General features: G+C 36.2%; 1 protein-coding gene across 9 annotated transcripts in view; it reads right to left on the bottom strand.

Moving 5' to 3' along the window:
* ADAMTS6 (ADAM metallopeptidase with thrombospondin type 1 motif 6) overlaps positions 1-21,738 on the bottom strand; it is a 283,064-nt gene that overhangs the window by 53,956 nt on the left and 207,370 nt on the right. For 6 of the 9 annotated variants that reach the window (XR_006273338.1, XM_043488472.1, XM_043488475.1 and 3 more), the window contains 5 exons: positions 20,594-20,727; positions 18,871-18,994; positions 18,285-18,365; positions 4,479-4,642; positions 3,925-4,063 (listed from right to left, as the gene is read on the bottom strand). Coding sequence is in view for 5 of the 9 variants with exons in the window: in XM_043488472.1 (XP_043344407.1) it covers positions 3,925-4,063; positions 4,479-4,642; positions 18,285-18,365; positions 18,871-18,994; positions 20,594-20,727 (642 nt within the window). In the remaining 4 variants the exon portion in view is untranslated. Of the gene's footprint in view, positions 1-3,168; positions 3,258-3,924; positions 4,064-4,478; positions 4,643-18,284; positions 18,366-18,870; positions 18,995-20,593; positions 20,728-21,738 lie in introns of all 9 variants that reach the window. The other 3 variants (XR_006273340.1, XR_006273341.1, XR_006273339.1) reach the window with 1 other exon arrangement.

The raw sequence follows: 21,738 nt of genomic DNA, 5'->3' as shown, positions 1-21,738 counted from the left end.
CAGGCTCCTCTGTCTATGGGGATTCTCCAGGCAAGAATACTGGGTGGGTTGCCATGCCCTCTTCCGGGGGATCTTCCTAACCCAGGAATCGAACCCAGGTCTCTTGCATTACAGGCGGGTTCTTTACCGCCTGCGCAAATATTTAAATAAGAAATGTTATTTATTATTTAAATGTTTAAAAGTCATAGCAAAGGCATATCATCATAAATTGCTACTTAAAAAACTCCTAAAGTTTTGTATTTTAAAATAGTATAGTTCTCACTAACTGGCCAAGCTTTATCAATTAACACATTAATCATGAATACAGTAGTAGTATATAAGTTTAGAAGTCAGATTAATTACAGAGTATACAATACTTTGGATAAGGAATTCCCACAATAGTGGGAATAACAATGGTTTAGAAAATAGTCAAGTTTTAATTCTCTCAGAGAGGAAGAGTCACAACTGTATCTTAAAAATCACATTTATCCTGAAGACAACACCCCACAGCATCTCAATGTTTTTATTCAGGCTAAGGAAGTGTGTCATCACTGACTCAGAGAAAAGACCATTTCTTGGACTGAATCACCAGTAATGTTTCCTGCAGTGTTAGATTTGTCATTGTGTCTGCTAAGCAACAGAAAAACAGTCTCAAAACTTCTTATCTTGAAAGATTTCATAAGAGAAAATACCAACATTGCTCCCAAACTCAAAGTCCAAAGGTCTTGCTATTAATCAGACATATGCAGGATAGCATAGGTGAGAACACTGACGAGTCATGAGCTGACGAGCAATAGAGAGTTCTTTGAGATCTTTCCTGTTCCTTTGTTTTACATTTTAAAAAGTTTTGGCAGTTTCAAGATACCTAGCACCACCTTGGAAAGATGAGCATAGAGTATTCCAATTAAAAACTCATGTTTAGTATTCATCTTTAGTTTCTGAGTGAAACTGAGAAGAAAAGACTTTCCCTGAAAGACTCCTTAACTACAGATGAAGTTCCATTTACCACCACTGAGCATATGACTCTGGCTCTTCCTTTGATCAGGATTCCTGGAGCCCTTAGGGATTTTCCTTCCCTCCATCCTAAGCCTCCAATATTTAAAGAACCCAGGGTTAAAAGTGGGGTTATGTGTAGGAAGAATAACTCTAATGATTGATATCTATACTCTATATTCTAGGGAATATTTTCAACCTATTCAAACAAAAGACTATAATCAAAATTATACTGTCTTTCTCTAGCAATTGCTTTGATCCACCTTACAAGAAAAACAGCAATTCTAAACTCTAATTTCCCCCACTGGAAAGAATAACACAAATATAAAATTGTAAAAAGTAATTCACTCCTTTTGCTCATTCACTTACTATAAACATTTCCTGAGTTCCTAGTATGCTCCAGAAATTGTTTTAGATGCAAAATGAGTCTAGTGAGATACATAGACTTCAGTGATAAGGATGTGAATTCTGTGTGTCTAGAGCCCTAGGTTTCAGATTCTCTGTGAACTAGGACCAGTGGTACTGAAATCTGAGTGAGTATCAGAATCACTTGGAGAACTTGTTAAAACAGAGTTTGGGGCCCCATCCAGAGAGATGTTATTTGGTAGGTCTGAGATGGGTCCCAAATTAGCATTTCTAATAAATTCTCAGATAACACTGATGCTGCTGGTCTGGTGACCACACTTTGCAAACTACTTAGCAAGAAATAACAGCTCATCACACTATGCCTGCCAATTTTAAAACACTGTACATCTCTCTTCCAAAGAAGGCAATGGCCTTTTAAAGGCTTGTCACTCATAACTGGGCAGAATTCTAGTTTCCAGAACCACCTCAAATATCTAGGATGGTAGCCCCACAAGAGAAGAAAGAAGTACAAATAACAAAGAGAAAATTCTCTTTGCAATGGTTTTGCTTCCTCCTTGTTTTTCTTTTGTTTTATCTCCTAGCACAAGAAGTCTATCTTCTATTATGATTTCTCAAAACTAGGGTCATGGAAAAGAAGAACACACATTCAGATTTTTCATACTTCTTTACTTTAATAAAATCATAGTTTCTCTCCTAAATTCAGTCCCCCTTTTTGTTGGACTATCTCCTTTCTGAACAAAAGAATCAGAGTTAGAAGGAACATTGAGAATTTACTTAATCCCTCCTTGGCCTCAGACAAGACTATATCTAAACCATCCCCAAATATAGCAATTGTCAGTACAAAGATGAATAGACACTAAGAATTTCCCATTCAACATTCTGTCACATACTTGAAGAAACTAATATACTTTCCCTCAGCCTTCTCTTCTCTGAGATAATCAACCTCGACATTTAAACTTCATTAGATTTCCTAAACTTAAATTCTTTTGACTCTTCTTTAATAAGCTTATCCCACCTTACCTCAGGGCCTGAATTATGTATTTACTGTTATCATGAAGATTTCTTTTTGGTATGTGAAAAGGGGAAAGTTAATTTATGGATTAAATTAAAAGGAATTTAATTGAAACAAAGAAAGATATATGTATAAATGCCACTATAATATAATGGCATTCACTTGAATGATTCATTTCAAATATTCTTTATTTTATTAAAAGAAGTAGTAATGCCCTATGGTTTTAAAATTTTATAAATCACCAGCCATTTCACACATAAAACGGATGGGAATTATAAATATGCCACAGATTACACATAACCATGTTTCATGATACTTCACACAGAAGGAAAACATTATTATTATTCATTTGTTTTTTTTTCTATGGTGCTTACTACAGTAGTTGGAGTTAATCCATGATTTAATTCTATATGAGTTTAAAATTACTGAATCTATTATTGTGATTATTCACTTCTGTGAAAAATAATTTCTCTGATTCAAGCTTTGAGAATCAGAAGTATTTAGAGAATCAGTGAGTACAGGACTAGTAGGATAAAGTCCATGTAAACCATGTGTTTCTCAGTAGTTTAGAAAGGAAAAATAGGTAATTGGAACATGGGGTAAAATGGGATGATTCACTTTAGTTCCATCTCTCCCATTCTATATATCACTATTCAAAATTCCACCTTTGCTTTTGGAATGGTGAGGTGCTCTAGTCCAGCACAGACCTGAGGGATACGTTTGTTTCCTGGCCTATTAGGATCAAGGTGTACGGTGGAGGCGATGCATTTAGTCTCCAGAGAGAAGGAAGATGCTGCTTGCACAGCACTTCTACTCACCAGTCCATGCAGCAGCAAGGGTGTTGGCTTTGAAGGAAGCCAACTGTCCTGCTCTCCCAGCCAGAGGTAAAGAATTGCATTGGTGGCCACTAGAGGGAGGAGGATTAGGAATAGAGTAAATTGTGGGGAAAAGGCACCCATGAAAAACGCACATGGGACAACCAACACATCACCAACCACCGCCTAGCAGCTACCTCTCTGAGGGACTACCATGGGGTCTGCAAACACCATTAAGCCAGAGACCCAGACCAGTAATTATTGTAGTATCCCAGAATATAGCCCCTTAACTTGGATGGCTGCAGAAGGGAGTTTGAATAGGATTGTGGGAAACACACAAGCACACAAACACAAACATACAAGCACACAGACATACATTCTCATCCCCCATTACAAGATGTTGCATCTGTGCCGTCTGATTCTTGCTCATTTTCTTATTTAAAACTCTTGATGTTCTTTACCAAGAAAGTGTTCACGGAAAGCAAACAGCCCACCTTCAAGATAGTCTTGGGAGAAGCACCAGCAGAGACACTCATTGTGCCAAGATGTATTTTACCAACAAATCTGTACAAATTACATGAGGTTAAAAACAAACGGAATATAATGTAATTAAAGCAAAGTTTCTTTTGCTAAATTACAGCTTGAAGCAAACCTGCAAGAAATGTTTCCAATTAGCTTCTTTAGCAAACACAAAGCATAGCTCAGAATGTTTTGCTTTCCATCCTGCCCTCTGGGTGGGCTGCCTAGTGGGTGTCTTACCTCCAGCGCAAGTAGCCGAGCATTCTGACCAAGGCTGATGATTCCATGTAAAGCCAACTTCATTGTCTCCACTGCCCGTCCGGGTGATGGGAACATTGAATTTATACCTAATTCCCAAATTCTGTTCCTGAAGCAGAACCTGCCATTGAAAACAACTGGTGAAGATAATTAAAGTACAATGAGCCTGTATTCAGATATTTATTATTTCTTTTGAAGAAGAAAATGTCATAATCTAAGTCTTAAGGGAAATTTAAGACAACTTTTAGAACACATGTACTTATATTGAATATTCTCCTTCCATTTTCATGGGTAATTTGAAGCCATTTCTCTCATTTGCCTTGCTTGGTTATACAAGTATTATTCAAGCAAGTATTGAAAAGATCAGTCACATGGAAAGAGCAGCACAGTCTTAACTTTACACAGATTTTTTCACTCTTGGGCATTTTACCATTATTTAATTTCATCACTTTAATTTCAGATAATAAATCCTGCCCCATCCTACTTCAAAGGACAGATTACAAAGAGGAGAAATGAAGTGGCACAGGCATATTTACCATGACAATGAGATTTTCCGAGGTGGGACCTAAAGCTTCTAAGGATTCTGGTTCATCAGTTGGTCTCTTATAGTGAAAAGCTGTCCCAGCAACATCAAATTTCCTCGGCCAGTCAATAGTCCAGGCACCATTAATATAGTAATCATCCCCTTCAGATTTTAAAGCTAAAAAAAAAAAAAAACCACTTTAGCTAAAATGTGAAACTTCATTCACTACAATGTAACTGATTAATGACTGCACTGAAGTGTACAATGAATATTCATTTTCATTTAGATACGGGATTCTTGACCATTTTCTTAAGTACAATTTAAAATAGTAATTTTCCATGTGAATGTCAAGAAGATATTGAGTATCTATAATGTTATTGATAGAAAAGAATGAAAGGCTTATCTGAAAGAATAAAAATATGGAACAAGCAAGGGAAATTATGACTAAAGGATGGGAGTAAGGGTGAGGAGCAGACTTTCCTGTCCAAATGTTAAAACAGTAATTATACAAAGACAGGGGTGGGGCAACCTGTGGTCTGGCAGACAGATGGACAGAAAAATAGAACAAAATGGACAGCTAAGAAATAAACACAAGTACAATAGGGAGTTAATGTATAACAAAGGAAGCATCCTAAATTAGTAGAGGAAAGATAACAAGAAATGGAACTAAGGCAAAAGACTAGATTTTAGGCAAAAAAAAAACAAAAAAAAATGCTGAATTTATCTCATTCTTTATATAAGAATAATAGCTATCACAACTCCATTCGAGGTATATATACAAAAGAAATGAAAATTAGTACTCAAATATTTGTATACACAAGCTTATAGTAGTAATTCCCAGTAGCCAAAGGTGGAAACAACCCAAATGTTCATCAGTGAATGACTGGATAAACAAATTGGGGCATATACCAGACAATGGAATAAAAGTTGGCCATAGAAAAGAATGAAGTACTATACATGACTCAATGAGGATGAAACTAAAAAAAAAAAAATTACACTAAGTGGAAGAAGCTAGACAGAAAAGATCACCTATTTTACTCTTCTATTTACAAGAAATATCTAGAATAGGTATATCCATAGGGACAAGGAGCAAATTGGTCGCTGCCAGAGGCTAGGGGATGGGAAGTAACTGCTTAATGGACATGGGGTTGTTTCTGGAATGCTGAAAATATTTTGGAATGTATTAAATGCCACTATGTTGTTCATTTTATTTTTTTTATTTTTTTTTTTATGTTGTTCATTTTAAAATGTTTGAATTCTGTATTATTTGAATCTTTCTTCAATAAAAACAAAGTTTAAAGAAAAGGAGAGAAAAGAATAAATGCCAGATGTGTAATTATTTAAATGTAAATACAGTTAAGTCATAAAATGTTAGGAGAAAATGTGGGAATATTTAAAAAAAATAACGTTGGGGAATTGAAAGGCTTTTTTTTTTTTTTTTGAAAGGCTTTTTTAAGCATGATCAAAACCTCAGAAGGTATAAAGAAAAAGATTAACATCATTTTTTAAACCTCCTTAGGAAAAAATTGTATAAAAAAGTTTAAAAATATGTAATACAAAAATGTTTATCAGCACTACTACATAAAAACTTGAATAAATAAATGAATGATAATTTTGATAATGATTATCATGCTTTGACAGTGACAAACATGTCAGCTTAATCTTTCTGTTAGTTTGATAACTTATTCAAAAACTTTCTGAGGCCAGGGAAGCAACCTAGATGCTCCTCAGCAGACGAATGGATAAGAAAGTTATGGTACATATACACTATGGAATATTACTCAGCCATTAAAAAGAATACATTTGAATCAGTTCTAATGAGATGGATGAAACTGGAGCCCATTATACCGAGTGAAGTAAGCCAGAAAGATAAACACCAATACAGTATACCTAATGCATATATATGGAATTTAAAAAGATGGTAATGATAACCCTATGTGCAGGACAGAAAAAGAGACACAGATGTATAGAACAAACTTTTGGATTCTGTGGGAGAAGGCGAGGGTGGGATGATCTGAGAGAACAGCATTGAAACATGTATATTACCAAGTGTGAAACAGATCACCAGCCCAGGTTGGATGAATGAGACAAGTGCTCAGGGCTGGTGCACTGGGTAGACCCAGAGGGATGCGATGGGGAGGGATGTGGGAGGGGGGATCAGGACAGGGAACACATGTAAATCCATGGCTGATTCATGTTAATGTATGGCAAAAACCACTACAATAATGTAATTAGCCTCCAACTAATAAAAATAAATGAAAACAACAACAACAACAACAACAACAAAACTTCCTGAGACCAGATGACCATGCAGCACCAATAGACTAAAAGGGTCAAGGTGCAGAGTCTCTGACTCTGGAAATCTACCACTTATCCTTAGGAGTATAGATCATTTTCATTCCCTAATCCCTAACTGCCTGGAAAATATATCTGTACCTTTTTGACTTCAAATATGTTGTAAATTCATTTGACTGTCAAAAAGTCTAAACTTTGGAGACAGGAACATGCTAGCTAAAAATTAGTCTTAAATTTGTCTTATATTTAAAATTGTTTGTTTTCAACTCTCAGAGTGATTCTGTCTCATTTGAAACATCAAAATTACCTAGGCAATGTAAGGACAAAATGAAGCAGGGCAAAGGCTAACAGAGTTTTGTCAAGAGAATACACTGGTCATAGCAAACACCCTCTTCCAAAAACACAAGAGACGACTCTACACATGGACATTACCAGATGGTCAATGTTGAAATCAGATTGATTATATTCTTTGCAGCCGAAGATGGAGAAGCTCTATACAGTCAGCAAAAACAAGACTAGGAGCTGATTGTGGCTCAGATCATGAACGCCTTATTGCAAAATTCAGACTTAAATTGAAGAAAGTAGGGAAAACCACTAAGTCATTCAGGTATGACCTAAATCAAATCCCTTATGATTATACAGTGGAAGCAACAAATAGATTCAAGGGATTAGATCTGATAGATAGAGTGCCTGAAGAACTATGGACGGAGGTTTGTAACAATGTACAAGAGGCAGTGACCAAAACTATCCCCAAGAAAAAGAAATGCAAGAAGGCAAAATGGCTGTCTGAGGAGGCCTTACAAATAGCTGAGAAAAGAAGAGAAGGAAAAGACAAAAGAGAAAGGGAAACATATACCCAATTGAACGCAGAGTTCCAAAGAATAGCAAGGAGAGATGAAGTTTTCTTAAGTGAATAATGCAAAGAAATAGAGGAAAAAAATAAAATGAGAAAGGCTAGAGACCTCTTCAAGAAAAGTAAGAGATACCAAGGGAACATTTCATGCAAAGATGGACACAATAAAGGACATAAATTGTATGGACCTAACTAAGCTGAATCACAACAAACTGGAAAATTCTGAAAGAGATGGGACTATCAGATCATCTGACCTGCCTCTTGAGAAATCTGTATGCAGGTCAGGAAGCAAGAGTTAGAACGGAACATGGAACAGACTGGTTCCAAATAGGGAAAGGAGTACGTCAAGGCTGTATACTGTCACTCTGCTTATTTAACTTATGTGCAGAGTACATCATGAGAAACGCTGGGCTGGATGAAGCACAAGCTGGAATCAAGATTGCTGGGAGAAATATCAATAACCTCAGATATGCAGATGACACCACCCTTAAGGCAGAAAGAGAAGATCTAAAGAGCCTCTTGATGAATGTGAAAGAGGAGAGGGAAAGTTGGCTTAAAACTCAGCATTCAAAAAACGAAGATCATGCCATCTGGTCCCATCACTTCATGGTAAATAGATGGGAAAACAGTGGAAACAGTGACAGACATTATTTTTGGGGGGTTCCAAAATCACTGCAGATGGTGATTGCAGCCATGAAATTAAAAGACGTTATTCCTTGGAAGAAAAGTTATGACCAACATAGACAGCTTTATTTTGCCAACAAAGGTCTGTCTAGTCAAAGCTATGGTTTTCCAGTAGTCCTGCATGGGTGTGAGAGTTGGACTATAAAGAAAGCTGAGCACTGAAGAATTGATGCTTTTGAACTGTGGTTTTGGAGAAGACTCTTGAGAGTCCCTTGGACTGCAAAGAGATCCAACCAGTCCATCCTAAAGGAGATCAGTCCTGAATATTCATTGGAAGGACTAATGTTGAAACTGAAACTCATACTTTGGCCACCTGATGCAAAGAACTGACTCATTTGAAAAGACCGTGATCTGGGAAAGACTGAAGGTGGGAGGAGAAGGGGACAACAGAGGATGAGATGGCTGGATGGCATCACTGACTCAATGGACATGAGCTTGAGAAAACTCCAGGAGTTGGTGATGGACAGGGAAGCCTGGCGTGCTGCAGTCCATGGGGTTGCAAAGAGTTGGATACAACTGAGCGGCTGAACTGAACTGAACAAAGCTGAAGAGATTAAGAAGAGGTAGCAAGAATACATAGAACAATTATACAAAGAAGGTCTTAATGACCCAGATAACCACCATGGTGTGATCACTTGCCTAGAGACAGACATTCTGTGATTGTGAAGTCAAGTGAGCCTTAGGAAGCATCACTATGAACAAAGCTAGAGGAGGTGATGGCATTTCATCAGAGCTAATTCAAATCCTAAAATATGATGCTGTTAAACACCACGCTCAATATGGCAGCAAAATTTGGAAAACTCAGCAGTGGCCACAAGACTGGAAAAGGTCAGTTTTCATTGCAATCCCAAAGAAGGGCAATGCCAAAGAAAGTTCAAACCACCATACAACTGTGCTCATTTCACATGCTGGCAAGGTAATGCTCAAAATCCTTCAAACTAGGTTTCAAAGAATATGATCCAAGAACTTCCAGATGTACAAGTCGGATTTAGAAAAGGCAGAGGACCAGAGATCAAATTGCCAACATCTGTTGGATCAACAGAATTCCACATAAACATCTACTTCTACTTCACTGACTTTGCTAAAACCTTTGACTGTGTGGATCACAGCAAACTGTGGAAAATTCTTCAAGAGATGGGAATACCAGACCACTTGACCAGGCTCCTAAGAAACCTGTATGCAGGTCAAGAAGCAACAGTTAGAAGCAGACATGAAACAACAGGTTGGTTCCAAATCGGGAAAGGAGTTCATCAAGGCTGTACACTGTCATCCTGCTTATTTAACTTATATGCAGAGTACATCATATGAAATGCTGAGGAGGATGAAGTACAGCTGGAATCAAGATTGCTGGGAGAAATATTATAACCTCAGATATGCAAATGACACTACCTTAATGGCAGAAAGTGAAGAGGAACTAAAGAACCTCTTGATAAAAGTGAAAGAGAAGAGTGAAAAAGTTGGCTTAAAACTCAACATTCAAAAAACTAAGATCATGCCATCTGGTCCCATCACTTCATGGCAAATAGACGGAGAAACAATGGAAACAGTGACAGACTTTACTTTCTTGGGTTCCAAAATCACTGTAGCTGCTGAATGTAGACATGAAATTAAAGACACTTACTCCTTGGAAGAAAAGCTATGACAAACCTAGACAGCGCATTAAAAAGCAGAGACATCACTTTGTCCACAAAGTCCGCCTAGTGAAAGCTATGGTTTTTCCAATAGTCAGGTACGGATGTGACAGCTGGACCATAAAGAAGACTGAGCCTTGAAGAATTAATGCTTTTGAAATGTGGTGTTGGAGAAGACTCTTCAGAGTCCGTTGGACAGCAAGAATATCAAACCAGTCAATCCTAAAAGAAATCAACTGTGAATATTCATTGGAAGGACTGATGCTGAAACTGAAGCGCCAATACTTTGACCAGAAAGAGCTGACACATTGGAAAAGACCCAGATGCCAGGAAAAGATTGAGGGCAGGTGGAGAAGGGGGTGACAGAGGATGAAATGTTTGGATGGTATCACTGACTCGATGGACATGAGTTTGAGCAGACTCCAGGAGATAGTGAAGGACAGGAAAGCCTGGCATGATGAAGTCCATGGGGTTGCAAACAGTCAGACATGACTGAGTGATTAACAACAACAAATATAAGTATATCTGAATCTGCACAATACAAAACAGTGAAAACAAAAATAAAAACAAGACATCTAGCAGCTTTGAATTCTCCTTCAATTTAAGCTTTCACTTTTCCATTTTCTTATCTACTCAGTTAAGGAATCCTAAGTCACCTTTGCTAGTATCATAATGTATTTCAGAGCAACACCAAACATTTAAAGGACTGAACAAAAATTTGGTAAGGGAGGAGGATGTGAGGAGGATGTGGCATTACAGACAGAGAATTATCAAAGGTAAAAACATCTGATGTTAGAAATCTTATTTTTGTTTTGATTCTTCTGTTGCACAAAGGAATCTAAAATTATGCTCTAAAAATAAAAAAGTCTTCTTAAACAAAGAAAGGAAGAGTCTGATGATACTGATATTCTATCTAAAGGTGCATTCTAGATACAGTCTTATTTTTTAAAGATTTAAGGAAAAAGAGGTAATATTTTAAGGGGAGTAAGAACTCATAAGGGCCATAACAGAGTCTACATCCATCTCAAGGAATCAAACATCAAATAAATAGAATTTCCATTTTCTTACACGGGAAATAACCGGGATTGGGCTTACCCTCCAATTATAAACAACTAGAAGACTCATGAAATATATGAAGCAGTTGTTTTTAGACACTGGCCAGGATGGTGAAGGGCTGTGTCATGCAAAAAGGAACACAAAGTGAGTCACATCATTTCCCTTCCTTTCTGCCTGGAGGCACTTTCTGTCTGTGTAGACCAGGAGAACCAAAGCAGAACATGGTGGTCTCATTGAGTTAGGAGACAAAGATCAGAAACTAGGAAGGCTAAAATAGCTGGAATTTGCAGAACCAGAAAATCAGAGTAAAAGGAGGGAATCTGTTACTGAATAGTAGTCTATGTATACACAGGATAAAATTCCATGAGGCCAGACCTCCCCACCCTAATACTAGATAATCATAAGCAGAAACATTTCTAGAGCAAGAATTCAGAAGTTTCAAGCGCTAGGGCATTCATCAGAGAATAATGCCTTCTTAGTGGGGCAGAGCAACTCTGGACTCATCTCAACAACGCCCAGAAACAAGCCTCAAAAAGACCAAGCTCACCTACAAGTTTCTTAACACATCAAAGGAAAAAAAAACAACAATAAAAAAATCCATACTCTCAGTAAGAAAACATTCACAATGTACAACATCTAATGAAAAACTACTACAAATGGCAAGGAGGAGGAAAATATGGTCTAAACCAAGAAAGCCAAGTAAAAGCAAGAGACTCAGAAATGACAGAAATTATAGAATTAGTAGAAAATAACTTTCAAACAACTATTATAAATATACTCAAGAACTTTAAGGGAAAACAAATCTAGTGAAAAAAACTGGAAGATATATATATATATATATATATATATATATATATATTATAGATGGATGCTCAGGTCAACACAAAGAAAGAAAGTATGACAGATACAGTAAATATGTAGGTAAACAGAAAATAATTCTTATTTTAAATTTTTTAAAAGAGTAACTGACTCTTTAAATAAAAAATAACAACAATGAATTGTGTTTATAACATACAAAGAAGTAAAATGTGCTTTTAAAAAACAACACAAAGGATGGAGGAATACAATGGAAGTAATCTGTTGTAAGAGTCTTGTATCATACATAAATGTTGCAATATTATTTGAGGTATATTGTAATAAAGATGCATTTTGTAAATTCTAGAGCAACTACTATTTAAATAGAACAAAGCAATATAACTAATAAGTCATTGTGTGTATGTGTGCTTAGTCGCTCAGTTGTGTCTGACTCTTTGGGAGCTCATGGACTGTAGCCTGCCAGACTCTTCTGTCCATGGGATTTTCCAGGCAAGAATACTGGAGTGGGCAGCCATTCCCTTCTCTAGAAGATCTTCCCGACCCAGGAACTGAACTTAGGTCTTCTGCATTGCAGGCTGATTCTTTACTGTCTAAGCCACCAGAGAAGTCCATTACTTGGAATACCATAAAACATTTGATAAGACAAAAAGAAAACATAAAAGGATAATAAAGGGGAAAATACAAGGACAGAATAGAAAAACAGCACGACAGACTGAAATCCAATGATTTTAATAATCCTACAAAATACAAATGATTCAGACATAGCTGACTGAGATAAAGTCTTCATGTCCTGTAAAGTTGGAAATATTTAACACGTGGCCCATTACAGAAAAAGTTTGTCAAGCCCCTGCATTCAGAGATTATATTTGAAAAACCAAAGATTGTTAGATACCATAAGAAATGAGAATCAAACAACATGTTGCCTAGAAGAAACATATTTAAGGTTCATAAACACCTACATATGAAAAGTGGATGAACAGAAGAGAATTTACAATGCAAGCACTAACAGAAGAAATCTGGGTTGCTAGATTAGTACCAGTCAAAACAGATGTGGATCAAAGAATACCATCAGAAATAAAGAAGAATATAGGATAATGATAAAATGTTCAATACATCAATAAAATCTAACAATCTTGAATGTCTACACACCTAACAACAAAGTTCGAAAATAAATGCAGCAAAACCTTACAAACTAATGGGAGAAATAAACAAATCCACAATTTCAGTTGGACATTTGAACATGAATCTTTCAGTATTTGCTGAAACAAACAGGCAGAAAATAAATAAAAATGTACAAGACTTCAACAAAACTATGAACCAATTTAATCTAATTGACATTTCTGGAATACTAAACCCAATACCACTATAATACATATTCTTCTCAAGGGCACATGGAACATTCACTACAAGAGTCTATGCTCTGGGGCATAAAACAAACCTCAACAAAAGAACTAAAATCATACAAAGTATCTTATCTGTCCATAATAGAATTAAAATAAAAATCAATAATGACATCTGGAGGCCCCCCAAATATTTAGAAATGGAATAATACCTTTTAAGCCATGATTTATGGTAAATAAGAAAATATTTTAAATTGAGTGTTAATGAGAAAACAACATATCAAAAGTATATGGGATGAAGTTAAAGCAGTGCTTAGAGGGAAATTTATAGTGCAAACTGCTTATTTTAGAGTAGAGAACAGACTTTAAAAATCAATAATCTAAGTTTCCATCTTGATAAGCTAGAAAAATAACAAATTAAACACAAACTGAATCACTTTGTGTGACTCACACAATAATAAAGAGAAGAAATAACAATAAAGAGATAATAAAGAGAAGAATGGGAATCAATATGATGGAAAATGGAGAAATAATAGGAAAGTCATTTAAATCAAAAGCTAGCTCTTTGAAACGACAATAAAATTAATAAACAAAAACTACTAATCAATTTAATCTAATTGACATTTACAGAATACTAAATAATTTATGGAATACTAAAGCAAAGGAGAAAAGGAAAGATATTCCCATTTGAATGCAGAGTTCCAAAGATTAGCCAGGAGAGATAAGAAAGTCTTCCTCAGCGATCAATGCAAAGAAATAGAGGAAAACAACAGAATGGGAAAGACTAGAGATCTCTTCAAGAAAATTAGAGATATCAAGGGAACATTTCAGGCAAAGATGGGCTCGATAAAGGACAGAAATGGTATGGACCTAACAGAAGCAGAAGATATTAAGAAGAGGTGGCAAGAATACACAGAAGAATTGTACAAAAAAGATCTTCATGACCCAGATAATCACAATGGTATGATAACTCACCTAGAGCCAGACATCCCGGAATGTGAAGTCAAGTGGGCCTTAGAAAGCATCACTATGAACAAAGCTAGTGGAGGTGATGGAATTCCAGTTGAGCTATTTCAAATCCTGAAAGATGATGCTGTGAAAGTGCTGCACTCAGTATGCCAGCAAATTTGGAAAACTCAGCAGTGGCCACAGGACTGGAAAAGGTCAGTTTTCATTCCAATCCCAAAAAAAGGCAATGCCAAAGAATGCTCAAACTATTGCACAATTGCACTCCTCTCACATGCTAGTAAAGTACTGCTCAAAATTCTCCAAGCCAGGCTTCAGCAATACGTGAACCGTTGAACTTCCAGATGTTCAATCTGGATTTAGAAAAGGCAGAGGAACCAGAGATCAAATTGACAATATCTGCTGGATCATTGAAAAAGCAAGAGAGTTCCAGAAAAACATCTATTTCTGCTTCATTGACTACGCCAAAGCCTTCGACTGTGTGGATCACAACAAAGTGTGGAAAATTCTGAAAGAGATGGGAATACCAGACCACCTGATCTGCCTCTTGAGAAACCTGTATGCAGGTCAGGAAGCAACAGTTAGAACTGGACATGGAACAACAGACTGGTTCCAAATAGGAAAAGGAGTACGTCAAGGCTGTATATTGTCACCCTGCTTATTTAACTTGTATGCAGAGTACATCATGAGAAACACTGGACTGGAAGAAGCACAAGCTGGAATCAAGATTGCTGGGAGAAATATCAATAACCTCAGATATGCAGATGACACCACCCTTATGGCAGAAAGTGAAGAGGAACTGAAAAGCCTCTTGATGAAAGTGAAAGAGGAGAGTGAAAAAGTTGGCTTAAAGCCCAACATTCAGAAAACTAAGATCATGGCATCTGGTCCCATCACCTCATGGGAAATAGATGGGGAGACAGTGGGAGCAGTGTCAGACTTTATTTTTTTGGGCTTCAAAATCACTGCAGTAGTGACTGCAGCCATGAAATTAAAAGATGCTTACTCCTTGGAAGGAAAGTTATGACCAACCTAGATGGCATATTAAAAAACAGAGACATTACTTTGCCAACAAAGGTCCATCTGGTCAAGGCTATGGTTTTTCCAGTGGTCATGTATGGATGTGAGAGTTGGACTGTGAAGAAAGCTGAGTGCTGAAAAATTGATGCTTTTGAACTATAGTGTTGGGGAAGACTCTTGAGAGTCCCTTGGACTGCAAGGAGATCCAACCAGTCCATCCTGAAGGAAATAAGTCCTGGGTGTTCATTGGAAGGACTGATGCTGAAGCTGAAACTCCAATACTTTGGCCACCTCATGTGAAGAGTTGACTCATTGGAAAAGACCCTGATGCTGGGAGGGATTGGGGACAGGAGGAGAAGGGGACGACAGAGGATGAGATGGCTGGATGGCATCACCGACTCGATGGGCATGAGTTTGAGTAAACTCCGGGGGTTGGTGTTGGACAGGGAGGCCTGGCATGCTGCGATTCATGGGGTCGCAAAGAGTCGGACACGACTGAGTGACTGAACTGAACTGAAAGAATACTAGAATGATTAAGAAAAAGAAGACACCAATCACCAATGTGAAGAATGAGAGAAGAGCCATCACTGTGGTTCCCATACGCATTCAAAGAGGATAATTAGGTAATATTACATAAAGCATTAAGCCAATAATTTCAACAACTTTATAGCTATTACAAAAACTGAATTTTTCATTAAAAACTTCCCACACAGAAAACACCAGGCTTCACAGTTTATTTATAATTGGAGGATAACTGCTTTACAATGCTGTGTTGGTTTATGCCATACATCAACATGAATGAATCATAGGTATACATATGTCCTCTCCTTCTTGAAATTCCCTCATATCTCCCACCCCATGCCATCCCTCTAGGTTGTCAAAGAGCACTGGGTTGAGCTTCCTGCATCCTACAGCAAATTCCCACTGGCTACCTATTTTACATACATACACTGGTAAGGTGTATGTATCAATGCTACCTTCTCAATTTGTCCCATCCTCTCCTTCCTCCACTGTGTCCATAAGTCCGTTCTCTATGTCTGCATCTCTATTGTTGCCCTACAAATAGGCTCATCAGTACCAGTTTTCTAAAGATTCTATATATATGCATTAATATATGATATTTGTTTTACCCTTTCTGCCTTACTTCACTCTGTATAACAAGCTTTAGGTTCATCCACCTCACTAGAACTGACTCAAATTCATTTCTTATTATGGCTGAGTAATATTCCATTGGGTATATGTACCACAACTTCTTTATCCATTCATCTGTTGATGGACATCTAGGTTGCTTCCATGTCCTGGCTATTGTAAATGGTGCTATAATGAACAATGGGCTACATGTGTGGAAGACAATATTTGTAAGATATCAATTCTCCCCAAATTGATCTAGAGATTCCAAATAATCTCATTTTGTAGAAATTAACAAGTTGATTCAAAAAAATACATAGAAATGTAAGGGACCTAGCGAAGCAAATGGAGAAGGCAATGGCACCCCACTTCAGTACTCTTGCCTGGAAAATCCCATGGACGGAGGAGCCTGGTAGGCTGCAGTCCATGAGGTCGCTAAGAGTCGGACACGACTGAGCAACTTCACTTTCACTTTTCACTTTCATGCATTGGAGAAGGAAATGGCAACCCACTCCAGTATTCTTGCCTGGAGAATCCCAGGGACAGGGGAGCCTGGTGGGCTGCCGTCTATGGGATCGTACAGAGTCAGACATGACTGATGCGACTTAGCAGCAGCAGCAGTGAAGCAAAAATAATTTTGAGAAAGAACAGATTTGAAGACCTAATGCTTCTTATTTTCAAGACTTAATGGAAATCTCTATTAACATACAATGTGGTTTTGGTTTAAGGGGAGGGAACATCAACAGACCCATACAGTTATGTGAGATTGACCTCTCACAGAAATGTCAAGGTAGTTGAAGGGGAAACAATTGTCTTAAGTAAATGTGCTATAGCAATTGAATATCTATGTGAAAATAATTTAACCTAAATCCTTACTTCATACCTTACATAAAGATTCAAAATGGACCAAATATCTAAATGTAAAAGCTAAACTCATAATTTATTTAAGACACACTGAAGACAGTCTTTGCAACCTTAGGGTAGGAAAAAATTTTAAGGTAAGATGTGAAGGCACAAACCATAAAAAAATTTACACATTATATCTCATTAAAACTAAAAGACACAATTAAGAACAAGCCACAGACTAGAAGAAAATATTCATAAAAGATATACTTGAGCAGGGATTTATAACTAGTATTTATAAATAACTTACAACTTCATAAATTTTAAAAAAGTAAATAGGTAAAATATTTGTTTAGGTACTTCACACACAAAAAATATCTCTATGGGTACAGTTAAAAAGACTGACAATGCCAAGAATTGATGAGGACGTAGAACAACTGGAACTCTTTTACATTCCTGGTGGGAATATAAATGATACAATCACTTTTAAAACAGTTAATTCAATCAATTTCTTATAAGGTTTTCTCATTTGTTTTTGTTTAGTCACTAAGTCATGTCCAACTCTTTCGTGACCTCATTATAGCCTGCCAGGTTCCTCTGACAATGGGATTTTCCAGGCAAAAATACTAGGGTGGATTGCCATTTCCTTTTCCAGGGAATATTCCAGATCCAGGGGTTGAACTCATGTCTCCTCCATGGGCAGGCAGATTCTTTACTGCCAAGCCACCAGGAAGCATTCTTAAAAGGTTAAACATATATTTATCACATGACCAGATATTTCACTCTTAGGCTTTTTATCCAGGAGAAATGAAAATACATGTCCATATATAGCTTGTCTGAGAATGTGCAAAGAAGTTTTATTCATCATAGTTGAAGACAGCAAAGACCCAAATATCCATCAACAAATGAGTGGATAAATAAATGATGGTATATTCATACAATGGAATGCTATTTGGCAATAAAAAAGAAATGAACTGAACTATTTATTTTATGCAAATTATTTTTTAAAAATCAAACCACCAGTAAATAGTAAGGTGTAAACTGCTAATTTTTTGTTTAGTTCTTTCATGTGCAACTTCTTTTTTAACATCAAAGTGTTCTACCTCAAAGCTGTATGTCTTTTCCTTCCTGATACTGTGCTGCTTTTCCTCATTAAAATTTAAAATCTAGCAAAATATGCTACTTACCAATATAGTTCTTTGACATGGCAACTTCTCTGACTTCAATGTGAACAGAGCCTCTTGGTATCTGCACTACTTCCATGTAGCCTGGAACACAGAAGATTACCAGTAATAAGCAGCATCTGGAGCTTTCATCAGAAAATGAGTGTTTAGTAACCATTCAGCAGTTAAGTTTCCTTATTCTTCCATTCTTTCTATGCACTTTATTAAATTATAAGTAATGAGTAAATTCCCCTTTGGGCTCATGAATACATCTAGAGTATTATTTTTCTCTAAATCATCTCAAAATATCTTTAAAGCCTCAAAACATATAATATTGGTTCATGCCTTTTTTTTTCTTCCTCAACACAGGCTCTATGGGAATTCCCATCTTAAAGAAACATTACTAAATGAAGCCAAGTAGAAATGGAATAATATTTCCTTAAAATAACTAATCTGAAGCCACATTTAGTACTTAAAAGATTGAAAGCAATTTGGGGAGAAATCACTGTCTGCTTAAATAAAGAAATTTTTAAAATAAGGGGGAAATCAAGTAATTTGTCTATTTCAAGTACACCAGAGGTGTGAGGAAGAGTTCTTTCTACACACTCACCTCCTCTGGGCAACGAATCATTGAAGAACCCTTCAATGGCATCACATGTGCTTCCATCCCCTCCACAGACTCGACATCTATCTTCCCTAGCATCGGATCCCAAAATATTATCACAACCTACATGCTGAAAACAGAGAAGAATATTCAGTGCGCCAAAAAGAGGAACTCTTGGACCCACTAATCAAATGAATACAACTTACTTATCTACTTGCTTTTCCAGTAAAGGAAAACTAAACAGGAAATGTGAACCACTTCTACCTTCATTCTCTGGTAATTCTAGCTAACATTTCTCAACATATAATTTGAAAGAAAAATATTCTGATTCCCCAGGAATGTATACCTACATTTCTAGACTAGATTTCTTCTTCATTTATAGATACCATGCTTCAATTCTTAAAATATTGTAATTTGTTGGCAATGGGCTCTTATTTATAACCTCAATTAACTAAGAAAAAATGGCATATGGTCCTATACAACACGGGTGATAACAATAAGACTCTTTACTGAGCATTATGGTTTGCCCTTTCTAAACCACTGACCCTTAAGGATATCCAATTGTTAGTATTAGTGTCAAAGACTAGTTGTGGAATTGGTGCCTGGGTAAATCCCTACAAGTGAATACCTGTTTCCATCAGCTGAATAAAATTATCATAAAGAAAAAGATGTAAACATGTAATTTTAGAATCTGAAAGTCTACCTTTCTGTTTTGCATTTAATCATAGAAATACAGTTTGTATCTATATTTTTGGCATATTTGGGCACTTTATTTGTAACTTGTCTTTTAGCCATTAATATTAGGCATGTAGTCTCGGAATAAAACCTGTGCCAGGGTCTTTTTTATCTGAAAAACATTTTTATACTATCCCAGAAACAAGTTTTTCTTCAAGTAAATACATAAATACACACACACACACACACACACTGCATCATCTGATACATAAGATACATTCGGAGGCAAGTTAATAAAGACAGAATTTGCAAGAAATTATAACATCAATTAAAGTAGACAGTGGTTTTTGTTTGTTTTTAAATCTTATCTTTCTCAGTTTCTGGCATTCAGTTTATGCTTATCTTTAAGGTAAAACAAAAGCAGACAAGGAAAAAAGTTAAGAGAACAGTGGCTTTTGTGGCTTTTCTTACGATAAGATTCATACACAGTTCTAGGAAAACACCATGGATTTGCTCCTGCAATTTCCAACTGACTGGTCTGGCTAATTCTCTGAAGTAAACGCTTTAAAAAGGTAAGACTAATTCTATAATGAAAACCACTATAAATGCTTCAAAAGAAGACAAAATGAGAAGAGCATAGCTATTTTACATTTTGAGGAAATATTTTGCTATGAAATACATCAAATATTCTTTCATTGAGAACACACAGTGGCCATACAAATAAGAATTGAATCCTCATTCCTTCTCTTTTGCTATCATCTTGTTTATAAGCAGAACATAGGAATAATGAAAATTAAATTCCAAAATATTTTCATAGCTCTAGCAATTCCTATAACTAGAACACCAGAATAAATCACATTTGCAAGGTGCTTGTGAATGGATAATTCTACCTTTAACTGTGTACATTTCTTATAGAAAATCAAATGAGTCCAAAATACTGCACTCTGTATTAAAAATTAGCACAGTATTAATTAGGAGCTACTATCTGAGAAAAAAAAGATAACAGCCTCAAAAACCCCAGCAAAAATGGAGTGAGATTCAAAGTCTGAGCAACCTTGCATTCTCCATTGATACAGATATCCAGTGAATCCGCATTGCACTGAGTCCCATCAATCACCGCAGGGGCGCGTTCAGTGTAGAAATTGTAACCTTCAGCCAAGCAGTTCAACGCACAAGGTTTTACCCCACCTGGAAGAGTAATAAATGGAGAGATAGGAGACGAAAGTAAATGGAGTGTTCCTAAGGAACAGTGATTCAATATTATCCATGGCAAATTTATGATTGATATAGACATCACTCTCTGTTCTATTGCTTTCTTTGCTAAAATTTCATGTTTATTTGCATTGCTTGTGCAACTTGACGGAGGATCTGCTGAGTAATATTATGGTTTTAAAATTTCAGGTATTTCCCATATATATTTTCAATATATTTCAGGTCAAAAGGGATCATAGTGGAGGTAAGTGAATATTGAAAAGAAATGGAGGAAATAAAAGCAATTTTTAAAAACTAAAAAAAGAAAAGTTTAAGAAGACCTTGAGAATGACCTCATAAGACAAATACAAATTTATGCAAATGATATCACTTGTTACTGAAGATGATACAAAAACTGGTACTTCAGGCAGAGATACGGTAGTTGTAAAATTAAACTTAAACCTGCTTTAAACATATCAGGGGCTTCCCTCACAGCTGGAGGTTAAGACTCTGTGCTTCCACTGTAGGGGGCGCAGGTTAAGTTGGAGGACTAAGGTCCCACTTGTCGCCTGGTGCTGCCAAAAAGTAAAAATTAAAAACATAAAAATAAATAAATATATTCCATGAATATGGCTTTAGCATGGAGATAAATTCTTATGAGATCAGTAAATCAAAGATAAAAATATATTAAATTTGAATAATTCTATGAGATCAATAAATTAAAGAAATATTGCATAGCATCATATGTATTTTAGCTTAAATAAACTGAATAAAAACTTAAAAATAAACTTTAATTAAAAATGTAAAAAAAATAAAAAAATAAAAATCTAATTTTATACTGTGAATAAATGCATATAGTAACTCGAGCATTTTTATTTTGTCACTGAAATCTGTATTTCAATGGTTGTATGTATTTTTCAAGGTTGATGTGAAACAGGTAAAAATAGATATAAATAGTAGCAATTTAAAAAATAAGAAGAGTGCATATCATAACTTCTCAGTATACTG

The sequence above is a fragment of the Cervus canadensis genome, chromosome 16 (genome assembly GCF_019320065.1).
Source record: "Cervus canadensis isolate Bull #8, Minnesota chromosome 16, ASM1932006v1, whole genome shotgun sequence".
In the NCBI taxonomy this organism is placed as follows: Eukaryota; Metazoa; Chordata; class Mammalia; order Artiodactyla; family Cervidae; genus Cervus; species Cervus canadensis.
The sequence above is the reverse complement of the archived record's forward strand: the minus strand, read 5'-3'. Positions and strand labels throughout refer to the sequence as shown.